Here is a 17,201-nt window from a genome sequence, read left to right on the forward strand (position 1 = left end):
CTCAAACATTGAGGTTGTCACGCAGTGAAGTACACTCTGCTGTTGGCGTGGTTTTGTGAAAGTGACGGTGATTTGGTCTTTAGAAGAGATGAATGGAATTGATAGAGCTCGAGAAGTCATTTGATCCCGTACAATGTGGTGTTTATCGTGATGTGGTTGGCCCTGGCATGGAAGAGAGGATTCGTTGTGAGGAAAGTGACACCTACATTGTCACACCAGAGGACCAGTGATCTGAAAAGAATAATACTTAATTCTCTTAACAGAGACTGCACCCATATTAACTCCGTTGCGGCATTGACAATAGCCTGATACTCGACTTTAGTGCTGGAACGATAGACAGTCTTTTGCTTGCGAGAGCTCTGTGATACTAGTTGAACGGTGGTCATTTGGGCAACTAGCCCAATCGTTTCGTTTTCATAACTAGTTGTTTTCAAATGTGTCTAATTATTCAAACACACAACGGATAAATTAGGGTAGTTCGAGAGATCCTAAACCTCACAAAACAATTACTAAAGTTGATAATTAACTTCTCTAATTCCTTTATTAATCAAGCAACATGCTATACATAGCCTTACAATATCAAAGGATAAACATAATTGATGATGACTACAAAAATACCTACAACAAGGATAAAGGTAACTCTTCCGAACTTCTACTAATATACTAACACTTGAGGATATACAATATCCTTTATTCTATGCTAATAAACTCTAATAGATATTGCTGGTGGGACTCTTCTTCTAATCCATCATTCTTCTTCTAATATGTTGGTGTTTATTCACTCCCATGTTTGGTAGGTAACATTTACCAAGTAGATTTCCTTGAAAATGGGAAATGACAACCTAATGGGAATCAGATTAACTTTGTAGGGCCTAGGGATTGAGAATTGGGTGCAATAGCTCTAATAAATGGTCTTGATGAAATTAAGTACATAAACTACCAAAGTAATGGCAGTAGGAAGACTCAAAAGTTTCCATCAGAAAACATAATTATATATGTCATACAGGATGATAACTGCAGAGTACGTCATCTACCTTTGAAATTATTTCTATTGTAGCGGCAGATAACAACTCATTTCATTTTCATCATGAGTAAAACGTCACACAAAGAAAGAAAGAAAGAAAGTTCAACCAGCCAAATTGTTCGATTTGCCCGGATCTGGATCAGTACTTCAGAAGCTTTGGGGCCTATGACACTGACTCAGCATCACCTGTTGAAAATGAAACATGAGCTTCTTCAGGGAGAAAACAAGGCAGCTCAATCATATCCAATGAGAATCTTTTATTCTTTCTTTCTTTTTCATTTTTTTGGGTGGGGGGGTTGAACATCTAGAGCAATTTCTTCTCTATGTACCAAGTTCTGTCACATATGTTTCCTCACTTTGAAATGAATAAAGAACGAACTAGTGCCAATACTAAGACCTTGTTTTTAATAATTGGAGTATCTGGGACTTTGCTCCGACTAGATTCCTAGGACTTCATGCAAAACAACTCATTCACACGAGTTGGGTAAGCTTAGGCTTTTGCCCGCAGTCGTGACCCCAAAGAATTATTTGCATTTAAGGGGGATCGAACATTAGACCTGATGCTTCATGAGGCACTAAACCCATTACTAAGACCTTAAGCACATCATTTCCTGTATATGTGGAGTTAGGGCCGGTTCGATACATTTTAAGGCCTACGGCGACTAGGTTAAGTGACGCATTTTTTTTTTTTTAAATATATATATATATATATATATATATATATATATATATATATATATATATATATATATATATATAGAGAGAGAGAGAGAGAGAGAGAGAGAGAGAGAGAGAGAGAGAGAGGTTAATTATAATTATAATATTATATTTTTATTTAAAAATTAATTTTCTCACTTTTTGGGATGCAAAATTGCTCTTTAAATTCTAATTGGAATGTTAGATGCTCAATGCTCATCACAAAGCCCAAAAAATCTCTACCCACAATATAATTGGATATTATTATTATTTTTACTCTCTCCATTATTTCCAATAACGTTTAAAGTTAAAAAAAAAGAAGAAGAAGGTTTTATTTAAGAATGTCTTTAATATTATTTGATTCTCTTATTTAATACTATCAATTTTTAAGACTTATTTCAAGAATGGATTGTTGAAGAATTAAATGATATTAATGCATTTTTAATTACTTATTACTATAATTAGGAATTAGGGACCTTAATTAAAGAATATTTACTATAATTAAGCCTTCAAATATTTTTTTATTAAAAAAAAAAAAAAACTTATCATTAATATTCATTAATTGGGGGCCTTAGGGGACCGCCTAATTTTTTTTCTATACAGAGCCGGCCCTGTGTGGGGTTGCATAGATCTAGATCATGATTCATGACCTGATAATTCTTTAATCCATAGCATATAAATAGACAGATCAAATTATTTCAGAGCATTTTATATCTATTCCTTTCAGACAACGACAATAAGCAAAAGATAATAGAAGAAAGTCCAGGAGTTGTAACAGTACCAATCCCACAACCATGATGCCCTAGAGCGCAGAGTGTCCTAACGTGACTGCTTTCACTGGTTTCCCTTTCTGTTGCAGACAAATATTTTATTCCTTGGTGTGTATATATATATATATATATATATTCTATTCCTTGGACAAGGTTGGCCCCAATACTTCTCAACACTATTTATGTCGTCAGGTTTCCAATTATAACTTAAAAGACTCAAAGGAGCTCCCTTTTTTTCTTGAACAAACCAGATGCATTTTTCAGTAATTATCATCTTCTTCTTTTTTTGTCAACATCATGAAATTATTATCACAGATCAGAAAAATAATCCTACCTTCATTACAAGATTTCCTGAGCTGGACAAGGGCTACAGCTATTCTTGCACCAACAAAAGCATTATTCTTTACAAGTGCAATGTCTAAGAGTTGGTTAAGAAAATTAAAGGTAAAAAAAAAGAACCAAACAAACAATATTCACAGCTCAAGGTGTCTGTGAATGAAGGAAGTGACTTAGGAAAAAAAAAAAAAAAACTGGAAATATAGACACATGCTTAAAACCATATGCTTAAACAGATAATTCCAGCTAACTTTAGTCAGCATAAGCATAGGCTATGACTTGGGGGAATGATGGGTGGGGGACGTCTTACCGTCCCCCAACCGGCTTTTTGAATAAAAAAATAATTTTTTATTCAAAAAGTGACTTCTGATGACATCAGAAGTCACTTTTTGATAAAAAAAAAAAATTTATTTTTTAATTAAAAGGGGAGGGCAGGGGACGGTAAAACGTCCCCTGCCAATCACTACTCTATGACTTGGGATGTAAAAACTACGTGCAAATACTGATATAATAAAATTGTGTCTAGAACAAATTCAGAAAGGATACTTGAAGCAAGTGAGGCTCCTCCAGTTAGTTCATTCACTCTGGCAAGCAGGAAAGGAGTTTCAGCATTTCCGGTTATATTCTTATCCCTGAGGATCCAACTCCAGATTTATTTAAATTAGTATGGGATATACAACAAGAAAGTAAAAAAAGAAAAAGAAGAAGCAGTTTCATGTTTGCATCTGCCTCTGTAAGCGCATTTACCTAGCCTCTTTAAGTGCTCCCTGTATAGCACATTCAATTATGCTTCCAGAAGCTGAGTGTTCTTTTGGAATTGGAACTGCGATAAGAATTCCAGTATCAAGCTTCAGTTTCATGTTTGCATCTGCAAAAAACAATAATAAAAAAATGAAAACAGAATAAAAACTTTTGAAGGTAAATGAAAAAAAGAAAAGAAAGAAGAAGATAAAATGGAGCTGATCACTGTCACTTGCCTATAAGCCGAGCACAGTCTTCTGGGCTATCTACTCGACAAGGCACCTGGAGTTTTATGTCATCATTGGGAAAAAGAACTTCTTCAGTACATGATGTCATACCTTAAAGTTATCTTCACCAACACTTTTGCAAAATAATTCCACCCAAGAAGTCTAAAATTTGCGTTTAGAGATCATCCAAATAACTATTTTTTTTTTCTCACTGTAGGTGTAATTATCATTACATCTCTTAAACTTCACAATCTTACAAAAACTTTCGAACCCCAAATAAATGAAAAAAGTGTTTTTCATAACAATAAATTTATCAACAAAAAAAAAAAAAGTGTTTTTCACAACAATAAGAAGAGATCTTCAGAAGTTGATAAAATGTGCAACCACTTAGAGGAATTTAAAGGGAGATAAAGAAAAAACCAACAAAAAAGTAGTACTTGATTCACGTGAAAGGCATATCAGAGAGGCATATTAGTATAAATCATTAGCCACTACCCACTGAAGAGGTTTAGTTGTTTATGCCCTAGAACACAACGTGAGAATGGGCATAAGCCTAATGTTATATGCTAATGGCCATAAAGAAAACACAAAAGTAGTAGCATAAACTATGGTTAAGAGTGGAGACAAGAATTACAAAGGCAAATTAACTGAACTTGACAGCTTTTAAAACAAAACAATAACACTGACAACACAATTTGCTTATTGAATGGAAGAACAATGCAACTCTAAGAAAAATTTCTCTGAACTAGAGTTGACCATCAATACCTTGCAGCCACTTGTTTCTGTAAAAAATGCTGGAAACTCGTTGGTTTTGTAAGTAGCAACACAAACTCCCTTTGTTTCCTGTAGTGACGACAAGAAATGTAAGAAAAAAAAAACTTTAAATTATACTTCATAATCCGAAGCTCTGTTCTAATTATATTAGAGATAAGTTGGTGAATACCAAATATTCCAGGGTCCTGGGAATATCTAATATTGATTTTACACCGGCAGAGATAACTGCTACTGGGGTCCTTCCAAGCTCAGTAAGGTCAGATGATACGTCCATTGCTGCAGAGGAAGAACAATGAATATGAATACTAGCATGAATATTCATTTACAGGTGATTGAACTCCAACAAAATCAATAAAAAATTTGAAAATTATTGGTAATCAGCAGTTCATTCATTACAATTCATTAGTAACTTGTATAGTTTGTGTCTACGTTTACTATATCGTGAATAATCCAATAGCTAGTAGACATACTCTATTTCAAGAAAAAAGAAAAAAAGAAAAAGAACGTAGAAATACTCTTCACCATGACAGAGTAATACAACTCCATCTCACCACCCACTGTTGGTGGAGATGTGGCTATTCACATCTTTCCGTCAAAGATCTTTCTCTTACATAAAGGAAAACTTACTTTGCTCGCCATGTCTATGTACTCCTCCAATACCCCCAGTGACAAATACAGGGATGCCAACCTGATGAGATGTATATTAAAATATAAGCAAAACCTACATTAAGGATATTAGAACTTAAAAATGTGCATAGTACACCTGCATAAGCAAAACCAGATGGCAAATAACAAAGCTAAGAGTATAGTGGTCACCATAGAAGCAAAGAACATTGTTGCAGAAACAGTAGTTGCTCCATTCCCTCTGGTAGCCACCTAAAAAGAGCACAAGTTAGCACGTAAAATCAGTAGCAAAAGAATGAACAGCCCAAAAAAGAAGTCATAATGTCAAAACAGAAAGTCATAATGCTAAAGAAGGGGGTTTCTTCTGTCAAAATATTACAATGTGATACCACGTAAGAATATAAGAAACACAATAATTCATCTGAACACGCAGATTGAGTATGGAGACATCACCTTTTTTTTTTTTTTTTTTAATTTTAAACTGCATATACAAGCTCTAAATTTCATGATAGAAACTTTCGCAGATGCAAGATAGTTAACACAAAGGGTTAAGAAAACCAAAGAGTAAAAGGGAAATGTATATTTTTGTAAAAACGTTGCCAGACTTTGAAAAAGTCATTTGGTACTGAAGTGTAAATTGCTCAAGCCATGTAATATCTTCAGAGGTAATTAGTCTTGTAAGCCATTACACTTTGCACACTGTTAATATTTTTTTAGACCGTTTTCACTTTTCAAACGCTGAATACCCTTCTCAAATCTCAGTTATCCAAACGGGTTGTTAGATGTAGCTCCTACCACTAACACACTTTTCAAAACAAATCACAAAACTTTTTAAAAAAGAAAAAACGCTTGTCAAGTGTGGAGACTGCTGTTACATATTAAAATAAAATAAAATAAAAAATGAAGGCTGGCATGGTAGCTGCCTGACCCATGGTGGCGGCAGCCTTGTAGAAGCCGCCAGGACAGTCTGGCAGCCCTGTGATGGCAGCCAGATGACCACTTCGGCTGCTGCCACTAGGCAGCCACCACTGTGGAGACTCCATAAGCTTCTTTTTTTTGTTTCTTTTTCTTTTTTGTGAAAATAATACTTAAGTTTTTGTTTTCAGAAACATTCTCAGAAATTTACCAAACGAATTTTCTTTCTAGACCCCACATACAACACTTTTTTCAAATGTGGCCCCCACCAAATAAATTCTCCATTTTTACCTTTTTCAAAACCCAAAACACTTCAAATTTTACCAAACCAACCCTAATATCTAGTTGGCAGCCAGCTCACATGCTTTAAAAGCGTTAAGAAAATATATGATTCCAAAATTCACAATCTTTTCCATTCATACACTAGTATTTATAGGAGTAAATACAATATTCTAAATTGATGACACCTCACACTAGGCCATCTCATAGGGACACTTCACTACCTTCTAGAATAGGGACGCTTGTCCCTTTCTCTCTAACAAAAAGAAAGACTTTGTTTTATATTAAAAGTTAGAGATAAGTACACCTTTGGTCCTCAACTTCCCTTAACGTGTCTATTTCGTCCCTGTTTTTCCAATTGCAACAATGTTACCCTCAGACTTTCACCTTTGTTTCAATGTTGTCCCTCTATCTGAATCCCTTTGCCATGTAATCAACCTGTGAGGTGGCACCATTCTAATCCATTAAAGAGAAGGGATGGCCCTTCCCATGCCCAAACCCTCTCTCCCATGGGTTCAACCCTGCAGATAAGGGGGAAGGATACCTTTCAGCTACAAAAGGCTGGTGCATATCTGCAACTACTAAGGGACAGCAATAATGGATTGGTTGATACAATATACTCACATTTTACGATGGGCATGCTGTTGATTGAATCTCAGTGAATACAGAACTTCCAGATTCAGATAGTCCTCAAGGATTCATTTATGATTTAAAGAATTAGGATCTACTTCTGAATGATTTTTATCAATAAAAGCGATAATTGTTGAGACATGGATAATGCCATTTTATCATCATCATTGTCAACAAAGTTCTGATTATGAGTAGGACTCTCAGATCTGCTTAAATGGAGATTTTTGTTGAGAGAGAAAATGGGCATCAGGGACAAAATATGAATTTAAATAGTCTAATCACCCCAACCAGAACTACAACTTTCTTTTTATACCGCTGGAGAACTTAAAAGGCAAGACCTGGATGATTGCATGCCTGAGTTTGAAATGCATATTAGTAGCTTTGTAGTTAAAGGAATCTAAATCTGATTCCAGACTCGCCCTGCCACTGCAGCTAATTGAATTCTATTAAATCACCTATTTCCTATATTAGTATTGCATAAAAATGTAATAGGTAAACAAGGTTTAAGGAATCATTACTATTTTTCTTTGAAATACATTCCGATACTTGTGGTCAGTTTAATTACCCTACATTATAGGTTTACTAATGTTTCATCTGTATGGCTTAGTGGCTCCTTTCATTCCAAGATAAATAACTTACAGGAAAGCCCGAACATTTGACAATTTAATAAGTTTGAAATAACATTTTGAGGTTTCAACATCTCCTGTTTGAACTCAGTGAAACAAAAAACTTCCTCTGATCAAAACAGATATCCAAACAAGCAACTAATGATAATAACAAATAAGATGTTCATGAATGTGTAACATTCTACACGAACTTGGTGGCCAATCTAAGAGCTACTCACAACATGTGCAATGTCCCTCCGGGCTGTCTTCTGAGCTCTTGTTCCCAAAATAGCAAGCCTTTCCAGTTCTTCCAAACTCAAGCCTATACACAGATATATTTTAACGTTACAAAGGAAAATGAACTTTTAAGTAGTTTATACCAGCATTAAGCAAGGCTACTACTTCTTTTCCCAGAACATTTTGAATTTAAAAAGCTGAGGCCTCTATAAAGCTAATTTATGGAACATATATCTACTCAACAACTAAAACCAAATGCAGACTCCAGCCTTCTATGCCAATACCATAACTTTCTTATTGATAATCTCATAATGATCCATCTTTATACAATTGTCCAGCATTGTTTGTCTAATCGATAGGTTGCCCAGTTACAATAATTTTGCTATCTACGCTCTGTTCTATCTATGTAGGATAAGTTTCTCTTGGATGCCCAACATCCAATACATTCAAGGTAGGGACCTACATGTATGCCTAACAGCACACAGACATGCTGTTTAAGCAAAAATGGCATCTGTGACAGTATAAGGGATTCCACTTAGACAGGAAGTATGACAAAATATCACCATAATTGGATAGCATAGATCCATCTAATTTGCATTATCAAAAAAAAAAAAAAAATTTGATTTCATGCAGTACAATCACTTGATCAAGCTCTTACTGTCTTACTCTAGATTTACTTGATAGAACCTCTTCAACTGTGAATTCTCCAGGTGTACATATATGGATATGTAGTACAAGAACAAGTTTAATATAAACACCTACGCATGGTATGCCATCTAAAATTGCAATAGTAGCAGGAACGGCTCCGTTTGTCCTAACAATCGTTTCCACCTCCTTTGCTGTCCCCAAATTTAGAGGATATGGCATTCCTGAATATATGTATAAAACATGCGTCAGAGTCTGCACCAGATATTATGAAATGTACATACGAAGTTAAGTTGTAAACACAAATGCACACAAATGCGTATTATTTTCTTTCTTGAGAATCAAGAAAAACAATTCCTCAAAAATTATGTATATTAAGGACCAGAATCACTTAAAATGCTATTTAAATGAAATTAGGTTCAATTTAAATGTAAAGTAGGCATGTTTTCAAGCTCAAAAGGATGCCAAACAGAACCCACAAATATCCTGGGCAGTTTCTGAAACTCTACATAACGTTCCCCACATTTCGTTTGTTTCCATGGGAAACATTAATCTGAAAAATCATTTCCATGTAAATATAAGTTTAGGCGCAAAGAAATACTACTATCAATGAAGCAAAGTGTAATAAATTATAAAATCTTACCAAGCATCGTCACAAAGTATCTGATAAATTATCACTCATCTTAAAAGCTTAAGTTGTTGAGAAATGGTGAATTTAATCAGTTAACCATTATTTTAGCACTTCCCCTCAATAAATAGGTGGGATCCAACAGATGGAATTTAATTTAACTAAAAGGTATAATGTGCACACAGGGTTTAAACTCAGATACATCTTGCTCTCATACCACGATGAATTACCAATTGTACCAAAAGTTTAAGCTCATAGAAAATGATGAATCTAATCATTTAATTATTATTTCTAACAAAATATTAGACCTATAAAACCTTCTGCTGCCAGTGAGTATGAAAAAGGAGTCAAGTTCTTTTTTTCTTTTTTTTTCGTATATGTAATTGGTCCCAAGGGGAGGGAAAGGGAAGATTCGAAGTAGTAACTTCTGCTTCATGAGGTGTAATCCCTAGCCGACTGAGTTACCCTTGGAGTTATTTTCCCATTATAAAAACAGAGCCAAAATGATACCAACAAATCTTAAACTTGAACAAAATGGGTTTAGCAGTTTCCATCAGATTTCTCAAAGAACTAAAAATCATGTTACACAAAGCATCAAACTTGCAAGAACACACAAAGAACAGAATTACCATTTTTTTTTATAAGTACAAAGAACAGAATAACCATTACCATGGGAAATAATGGTGGATTCAAGAGCAACCACCGCACGTCCATGCGACAAGGCTTCAGAAACCTCTGGAGAAATCTTGATTAACCCACCACCAGCACCATCACTGCCCCCCTATGAAAAGTAAAAAAGAAAAGACATTTAAAAAGCGACCTATTAGTTCATGTTCCGAGAAAGCAAGCAGCCATGGATTAAGAACCATAATAGGAATAATGGGTAAATCGAATATTAGCTAATCAGTTTAAGCATTGGTTTAAAACCCAAGAAGAGATGGTTGTGAAACTTGAAGATGGAGAACCGCTTTGGAAGAGTGGAAGTTGAATAAACATAAATGAAAAAAGAAAGAAAGAAAGAGAAGGGAGGGTTGGGTGCCTTAGGACCTTATTGTTGTTTGAGTCCGTGGGTTGGAAGTGTCTTCGCAGATTGGATAGTCTTGAGATAGCTGAAGACGCCATTTCCACGGAACTGAAGGGAGCAACCCGAAGCCCAACGTTTTAACTTATTTTTCGCTTATTTTTTGTTTTTGTTTGTCTTTTTTGTTTTTGTTTTTTTTGTTTTTGTGTCTTTTTCCTATTATTTCCACAAAACTCAACCAAGAGGCCCATGGGTCATTTTGGTTTTCCACCCCTTCAAACATAACCAGCACCACACAACCGTTGCCACTCGGCTTCTGTTTGTTGCTGACTCATTTTCATGGCTTCCAGACTCTCCTTCACTCCACTTCCCGATTTCCCAGCCCCAGTTGAAGTATTTCCGAGACCCCATCAGCGAAGCCCATGTTTTACTCTTCCACTATCAACCTTTTGTTCTGTGGTTTCTTCTTCTAAGACCATTTCAATCTCTAGAAGAGGATCGCCAGCTCTCAATGCTGTCAAGGAGCAGCTCATCCAATCCTCAAATTCAGAACCGACCCATGATTCCAAAACTGATTCATCTTCGTCTTCTAAGCTCGTTCTCGTCGTTGGCGGCTCCGGCGGAGTTGGTAAGCACTCTTTGCTCTTTTCCTCTGCTGGAAATGATATGACATGGATGAATATATGCTTCTCTCTCCATTTGTTTGTGTGTGTTTGCATATATGTGAGTGTTTGTGTTGTAAGAACTTAAGTATATGTAATTGTTGTGCCTCTTTATGTTCATTCTGGAATTTTTGTTGAAAGTTTGTATTGCAATATAATGCATTTATAAACCATGTAATCATACAATCTTATCAATAAGCTGGTTAAAAAAAAAAAAAAAAAAAAAAAAAACAGAGAGGGAGAGGCTAGAAGTAAAATGTGAATTTTTAGTGAGAAATAATTCTTGTTATTGGGTTCCGGGTTTTGAGTAACTGATATGGCTTCCATCCAGATTTTTCAGTTTGACACATACCCTTTTGTTAATTTTTTTTGGGACGTTTGCAAGTTTAGTGTTTTTCTCTACTTTTCAGGGCAGTTGGTTGTGGCATCATTGCTAAAACGGAATATCAAGTCACGGCTATTACTGCGAGATCCCGAGAAAGCAATCGCCTTGTTTGGTAAACAAGATGAGGAGAAATTGCAGGTGGCAGCCTTGTGACTGAATTATGCATCAACTATTCCCTATCAATAATAAATTTGCACGTATTTTATTTTTGGAGCATAATTATATGAATTCTCTTGTATATAATTGTTATCTTCCCTCAGGATGTTAGACTTTGTAGTCATAGAGCTTTTCAACTTGATAGGTTTTCGAAGGGGATACTCGGAATCCAGAGGATATAGATCCATCTATCTTTGAGGTTTTTCTCTTGCTTTATTCAAATCTACATTCTATTATTTTATTTTATTTTATTTTTCTTAATCAATGATGAAGAGAATGTTGGGCAATATGACTTCTATTCTTAAAACCTTGTCTTTAAGGGAGTCACACATGTGATTTGCTGCACGGGAACGACAGCCTTTCCTTCTAAACGGTGGAATGGAGATAATACACCAGAAAGAGTAGGTCAGGATTAATATTTTTGATCTATTATATATTTTAGCATCATGAGTAAACAAGAGTCTGCAAGTAACAAGACAGACAACACAATCTTCAAAGTTTTTTATGTACTACTGATTGTGCACTGAAGTATAGCCCTGCATAGTCGGTAGAGTTCATCATTCTTTGTGCCTTCAAATCACAGTTAAGTGTATGTACATGACTGCAGTCAGGTGTGCACAAACACCCACACACTCACACATGTATGTATGCTTTCCATGCTTTTGACTATAAGTTTTTAATCGAAGATTGGGAGGGTGTGAGAAATCTTGTATCTGCACTGCCACCTTCATTGAAGAGGATTGTTCTTGTTTCATCAGTAGGTGTAACAAAGTCCAGCGAACTACCATGGAGGTAAGACTACTTCTTAAACGGATAGAAAATTAAAAAATAAGTAATTATAAGGAAATTATTATTTAATGACATATATAAATATTAGGACCCTACAATTGAGGTTGCTACTCAACTTCACACAATTTCCAAATTGACATTCCCAATAGTTTATTTGGGAAGTCACATATTATGAACCCTTCGTTTAGTGGTTCTTTGAGGCTTTGTGTTACAAATTAGGTCATACATATTTTGCAGCAGATGTATATATTTTTCAGTGGTTTGAAAGCGGGGATCTTTTTGTTCTCTTCTTGTTATGGCTACAGCTTGTTCAAAGTGCTTGTTGTGAAGTTTTAACAGGATATTGATCCCATTATATATTCCCCAATTATGAATTGACTAAAAAAACTTGCTTATTTTCTAGTACCCTGGGCTAATTTAATTATTTTGTGTTATTTCTCTAGTATTATGAACCTCTTTGGTGTTCTGAAATTTAAAAAGATGGGGGAGGATTTTCTTCGTAATTCTGGTCTTCCATTTACCATAATCAGGTATGTCGCAAATTATGATTAACTTGATTCTCAGAAACAAATGCATAGTGACTTGAGAGAGGCGTCAGCTTAGCAAAATGTGTCTAGTTTTATAATTTTTCTCTATGTAACAGGCCTGGCAGATTGACAGATGGACCTTACACATCTTATGATCTAAATACTTTGCTCAAAGCTACAGCTGGGCAAAGACGTGCAGTCCTTATAGGTCAAGGTATGCCATAATAATTTTTTTTGTGGAACACGATGCAACTTGTTTCTTTATAATGTCAAATTGATGATAGATCCAAATACCTATTAATCAAACAATAAATAGCCTCATCTGCATATGTAATTTTTGACAATTTATTCTTTCATTCTATTCATATTTCTTTTGTCTGACGGGTTTGTATGAGTGCTCAGGAGATAAACTTGTTGGAGAGGCTAGCAGACTTGTAATCGCAGAGGCTTGCATACAAGCACTGGACATAGACTCTACTCAAGGCAATGTTTATGAAATCAATTCAGTTGAGGTAATCTACAAAAGATGACTGCATAAGTTTATGAAATAAATTCAATTGAAGTAATGATTGTAGTAAATGTGGAGTGTATGGTCATACCATCCATGCATATCTGTTATCATTTCACATCCTTCCTGGAGCATTTAAATTCAAACCCATAACTTTTCTTTCTTTCTTTTTTTTTGATGGGGTCGGGGAGGATGTGGGGTTGCAAACCAGACTAATAGAAGAAGACGAAATTTATAAGAGACAATGTTAAGACTTACATTTCTTTAAATCCTGAAATCGTCATGTAAATGGGATAAAATTGATCGACTCTTGTATACTTCTTGTGTAAATGGGTTTCGTTTTTTCGCTTTTTAATGATATTTCATTGCTTATTAAAAAAAATTGACTCATTCCAAATGCTGTAAGAATCAAAATTTATTTAGTTTAACTTAATTTCGAGGTGATAGCATTAAACATAATGGGTTGGTTTACATCGAATGTCCAAAATGTCCTCCACTTTCTCTTCACTTTTGTATAAGGTAATATAATTGTTGAGGTTTTGATTGCTTATAAGACAAAATAACAATAGCTAATAATTGTTGATTGCTATCTCTTCTAATAGAATCATGCCTATTTAATTTGGTGACCAAACAATATACATCTTTTCTAAAGTGCTTTGCTTTTCAATAATATTGTTAGGTTTAATGTTTTCTAATTCGATGTCAAAACTAAGTTTGGTGTAAGGCTAAGTTTGTTAGATTAAGTTTGACCTTAAACTGGAATTCAGAAACTTGGTCAAAGTTGAAAGTCATTATGGCTCGATCGGAGTACTGGTTGGTGGATATTCGAACGACGCACTTCTCCGATGCTTAAATTAATAGGTTTTTTTTTTTTTTTTTGGGGGGGGGGGGGGGGGGGGGGGGGGGGGGGGAGAAGAGTGGGGAAGAGAGCATATGTGTACCTGAGGATGTGTGCCCCTTTTAGTGGGAGAGGCCCCTTGTCCAATATAGTAACATAGGTGTCAACTGTGTGATTTTCCTTGTAGGGTGTATTAATAGCTGTTTTGTGATTGATGAGGGTGTTGGTTTCCATGTGAAAGAAGATTTTGAGAGCTGTCAAGGGAGTTTCTTTGCCGGGAGATTTTGTGATCTGATGGTGAGCTATGGCCTAATTATTATCCATGTAAAGGTTGCTTTAGTGGGCCTGTAGTGGTTGTTTATATCCACTCCAATTTTGAAAGAAAAATTTGAAAATCAATAACAAGAAGAAATAAATAAATAACCTTGTTTTGATTTTTGGCTGTTCGAAAACATGCTGAATGTGTACTAACAGCATTATGGACCCAAAACATCAGAGAGGCACGTTTAAAAATATAAGGAGATATTTTAACACAAATGTTGCTTTAATCAGAATGCTTAGTAGATGACAAACAAAAAATGGGTTTTCTCCTATTGTCTTAAAACTTTTGAAGTTGGTTGTTTCATGATGTTCAACATCCACCGATTATCTTATCTTATGTAAGTAATGCTTTGTCGTCTTCTTCATCCATTAAGGGTTTTGACCTGTTATGTGAATCTGTAAAGTAGAAAGAAACATGTTTGACCACATCATGTATTTTTGTAAAATGTATCTTCTTGGAGCTTAGACAGACCATAGAATATTGAATGTTTCTATCAAATGTTTGTGAGATCCAATGTTGTGCAGTACAATTTCTTAGTCCTTGTTTACCAAAGTCTCCGCATTTTCACTTATTTACCAATATACTTTTTCTGGAGCTGAATTCGGGATTCAATTAGGCTTGATCTGTGTCAACCGCTTAGATTACTCCTAGTTAACTTACCATATTCTGCATACGGAAAGAGATTGCTTCATTTTGCCCAACTGAAATTTGCATGCAGGGGGAAGGACCAGGAAGTGATCCACAGAAGTGGCTAGAGCTATTCAAAGCTGCACAAGGCCAATGACTCAATTTGGTTCATCTGTGTGTAGTAAGGTATAGATACTGTTTGAAACAGAGAAATGAATGCCATCATTACTGTATACTGCACTGAAAATAATTATTTTATGTAAATACAGAAGATATTTAGTCACTACTATTAGTGAGTGATGACAGAACCCACAGAGGCCTCATTGGCAAGATTCATTATGATAGAATTACAGAGCAATGGTGTATCAATTAAAGACTTTCTTCATATCATTCTCAACATAATGGATTTGTAAATTATAGAATAGCATTGGTTTGTCAATTGTCTGTACTGAACCATGCACATGAAATCAAACATCTTGTGATTTAATCAAACATAGCCCTGTATAACTCAAACGAGTGCATTACCGAGCACCACTGCCAGACCAATCTTGTATTCTTTGACCCACTCTTTCTCTTCATATTCCTTCATTACCCATATCTGAATGTGCTTATCAGATGAACGATCAACGATCTCCAAGTCTCCCCTCAGATCAAGTAAATGACGGGCGAAATTCTGGTCGAGAAATCAACCCAAATTCCTCCTTCCGAATATCAAAATAAACAATCTTGCCTTTAATTAGATCATCCCCAAATTCCTCCTCCATTACCCATATCTCAATGAAGCGCCCCACATGCGTATATAGCCATCCAACAATCTTGTACGTATTTGTTGAATAATCAAACCCTAAAATAATCAATAAATTTTAGGGCCTTAGGCGATTATTTTAAATGAGGACTTCTTTTAACATTTAAATATTGAATAAAAATAAATTTTTAATTTTTTTGTTATACTTTTATATTAAAATTATTGTTTTTACTTTTGAAATTCAATGTTATATTACTAGTAGCAAGCCTGTATAAATTTTACAGGGTCTAAACATTTTACTATTCAACAAAAAATCTACTTAACTCAAGTTTTTGTGTTTTTTTACACAATACATAAGTTTTGTTTGACAAAAATGATAAAGTAATATAAGAGGTAAAAATACAAAAATAAAATTAATAACATGACAAGTTTTTGTTGGCAAGCATATCAGAACATGTGGTTGTACGTGGATGACCGATAAGAACAATGATAAAGGTGTGGTCATGACAGGTGGTCTTATCTTGTCTTTATAATAAAGAAAAGAAGGCTGAGCCATTAGTTTCAAACTCAGTGCCATAGATCCCAAAAAAAAAAAAAAACTTCCAGAGAAGAAGAAAAAGAAAAAAGAAAAAAAGAGTACGCAAGAGTCATAGATCGAGAAAATAGTAGATAAAAATCCTACCACCCATCACGGTGGTTAACATCTTAGTGTTTGTGTCGTTACCTTGGGTTGATGGGTGCGAAAGTTTGCTGGAAGGAGAGACTGAGTCTCAAATGAGCTCAGAAGTCTTGGCCCTCTTACCACCTGGCTACTGGAAAAATTTGTATAGCTTTCAAGAAGTGATTTTGGTAATTTGCTGGAATTAAGAGAATAATATTTTTTATTTTTACTTTTAAATCTGTGTTCCTAGATTGACGGTTGATTTTTCTATGTGGAGTTCTAGAGTCTCTCAAAGGGTGAAATAATGTGTTTTTTTTTTTTTTTTTCTTTTCTTGTGCAAAAGTGTTGTGTTCTTGGGCCTCTAATGATCAATTTTTCTGTGGGATTTAGAGTAAGGGAGAGATAATGCACGTTTTTGTCTTGGTAATCATTGTTTTCTTAAGCCATGACGATTGATTTTTCAATGAGAGTTAGTATTCAAAAACAAAGATAATGCACTTTTTTTTTTCTTTCTTTAAATAGTTGTTGACTTGTTTTTTTAAAACTGTCTTAGTTTCACAGGGCGTTCTTCCATCTTTTACGGGGTCTCACGGGGCCTTCTTCCATCTATTTCATGCGGCCTTTTTCCATCTTTTATAGGGTTTTCTTCCATTGGAGACTTAAGCGACTGCCTAAGTCGCATAGTAGAACAGCAGGCCCTGATGGTGCTATGCATGGTGGTTGCACTTCTACAACTTCTTGCCTTGGAGGATTAAACAAAAACAGAGGGCTATCGCCACAAAACTTTTTTGTGAGGCAGAGAAAACCATTACACCAGCCCTGTAGAAAA

The 17,201-nt window shown here is 35.1% G+C and overlaps 2 protein-coding genes across 4 annotated transcripts; one reads left to right on the plus strand and one right to left on the minus strand.

The window, feature by feature from the left end:
- Positions 1–948: 948 nt before the first annotated feature.
- On the minus strand, positions 949–10,314 carry LOC133877581 (pseudouridine-5'-phosphate glycosidase). 3 transcript variants are annotated; one of them, XM_062315944.1, is made up of 13 exons: positions 10,179–10,314; positions 9,801–9,912; positions 8,617–8,727; positions 7,861–7,943; positions 5,385–5,444; positions 5,196–5,256; positions 4,738–4,844; positions 4,560–4,637; positions 3,804–3,849; positions 3,574–3,694; positions 3,373–3,410; positions 2,825–2,908; positions 949–1,210 (listed from the first exon to the last, which is right to left on the minus strand). In XM_062315944.1, exons 1-13 carry the CDS (start codon positions 10,251–10,253, stop codon positions 1,188–1,190), a joined length of 999 nt encoding a protein of 332 aa, XP_062171928.1. In that variant the 5' UTR covers positions 10,254–10,314; the 3' UTR covers positions 949–1,187. The 3 variants fall into 3 exon arrangements, with proteins under 3 accessions (XP_062171928.1, XP_062171927.1, XP_062171929.1); XM_062315943.1 differs by having other exon boundaries at positions 3,373–3,458; XM_062315945.1 differs by lacking the exon at positions 7,861–7,943 and having other exon boundaries at positions 3,373–3,458; positions 8,621–8,727.
- Positions 10,315–10,395: 81 nt separating this feature from the next.
- On the plus strand, positions 10,396–15,390 carry LOC133877582 (protein TIC 62, chloroplastic). Its single transcript, XM_062315946.1, has 9 exons — positions 10,396–10,780; positions 11,225–11,337; positions 11,501–11,554; positions 11,676–11,760; positions 12,042–12,147; positions 12,588–12,674; positions 12,788–12,885; positions 13,074–13,183; positions 15,058–15,390. The coding sequence occupies exons 1-9, from the start codon at positions 10,492–10,494 to the stop codon at positions 15,121–15,123; spliced, it is 1,008 nt and encodes a 335-aa protein (XP_062171930.1). The 5' UTR covers positions 10,396–10,491; the 3' UTR covers positions 15,124–15,390.
- Positions 15,391–17,201: the final 1,811 nt, after the last annotated feature.

The sequence above is a fragment of the Alnus glutinosa genome, chromosome 9, assembly GCF_958979055.1.
Source record: "Alnus glutinosa chromosome 9, dhAlnGlut1.1, whole genome shotgun sequence".
NCBI classification, from domain to species: Eukaryota; Viridiplantae; Streptophyta; class Magnoliopsida; order Fagales; family Betulaceae; genus Alnus; species Alnus glutinosa.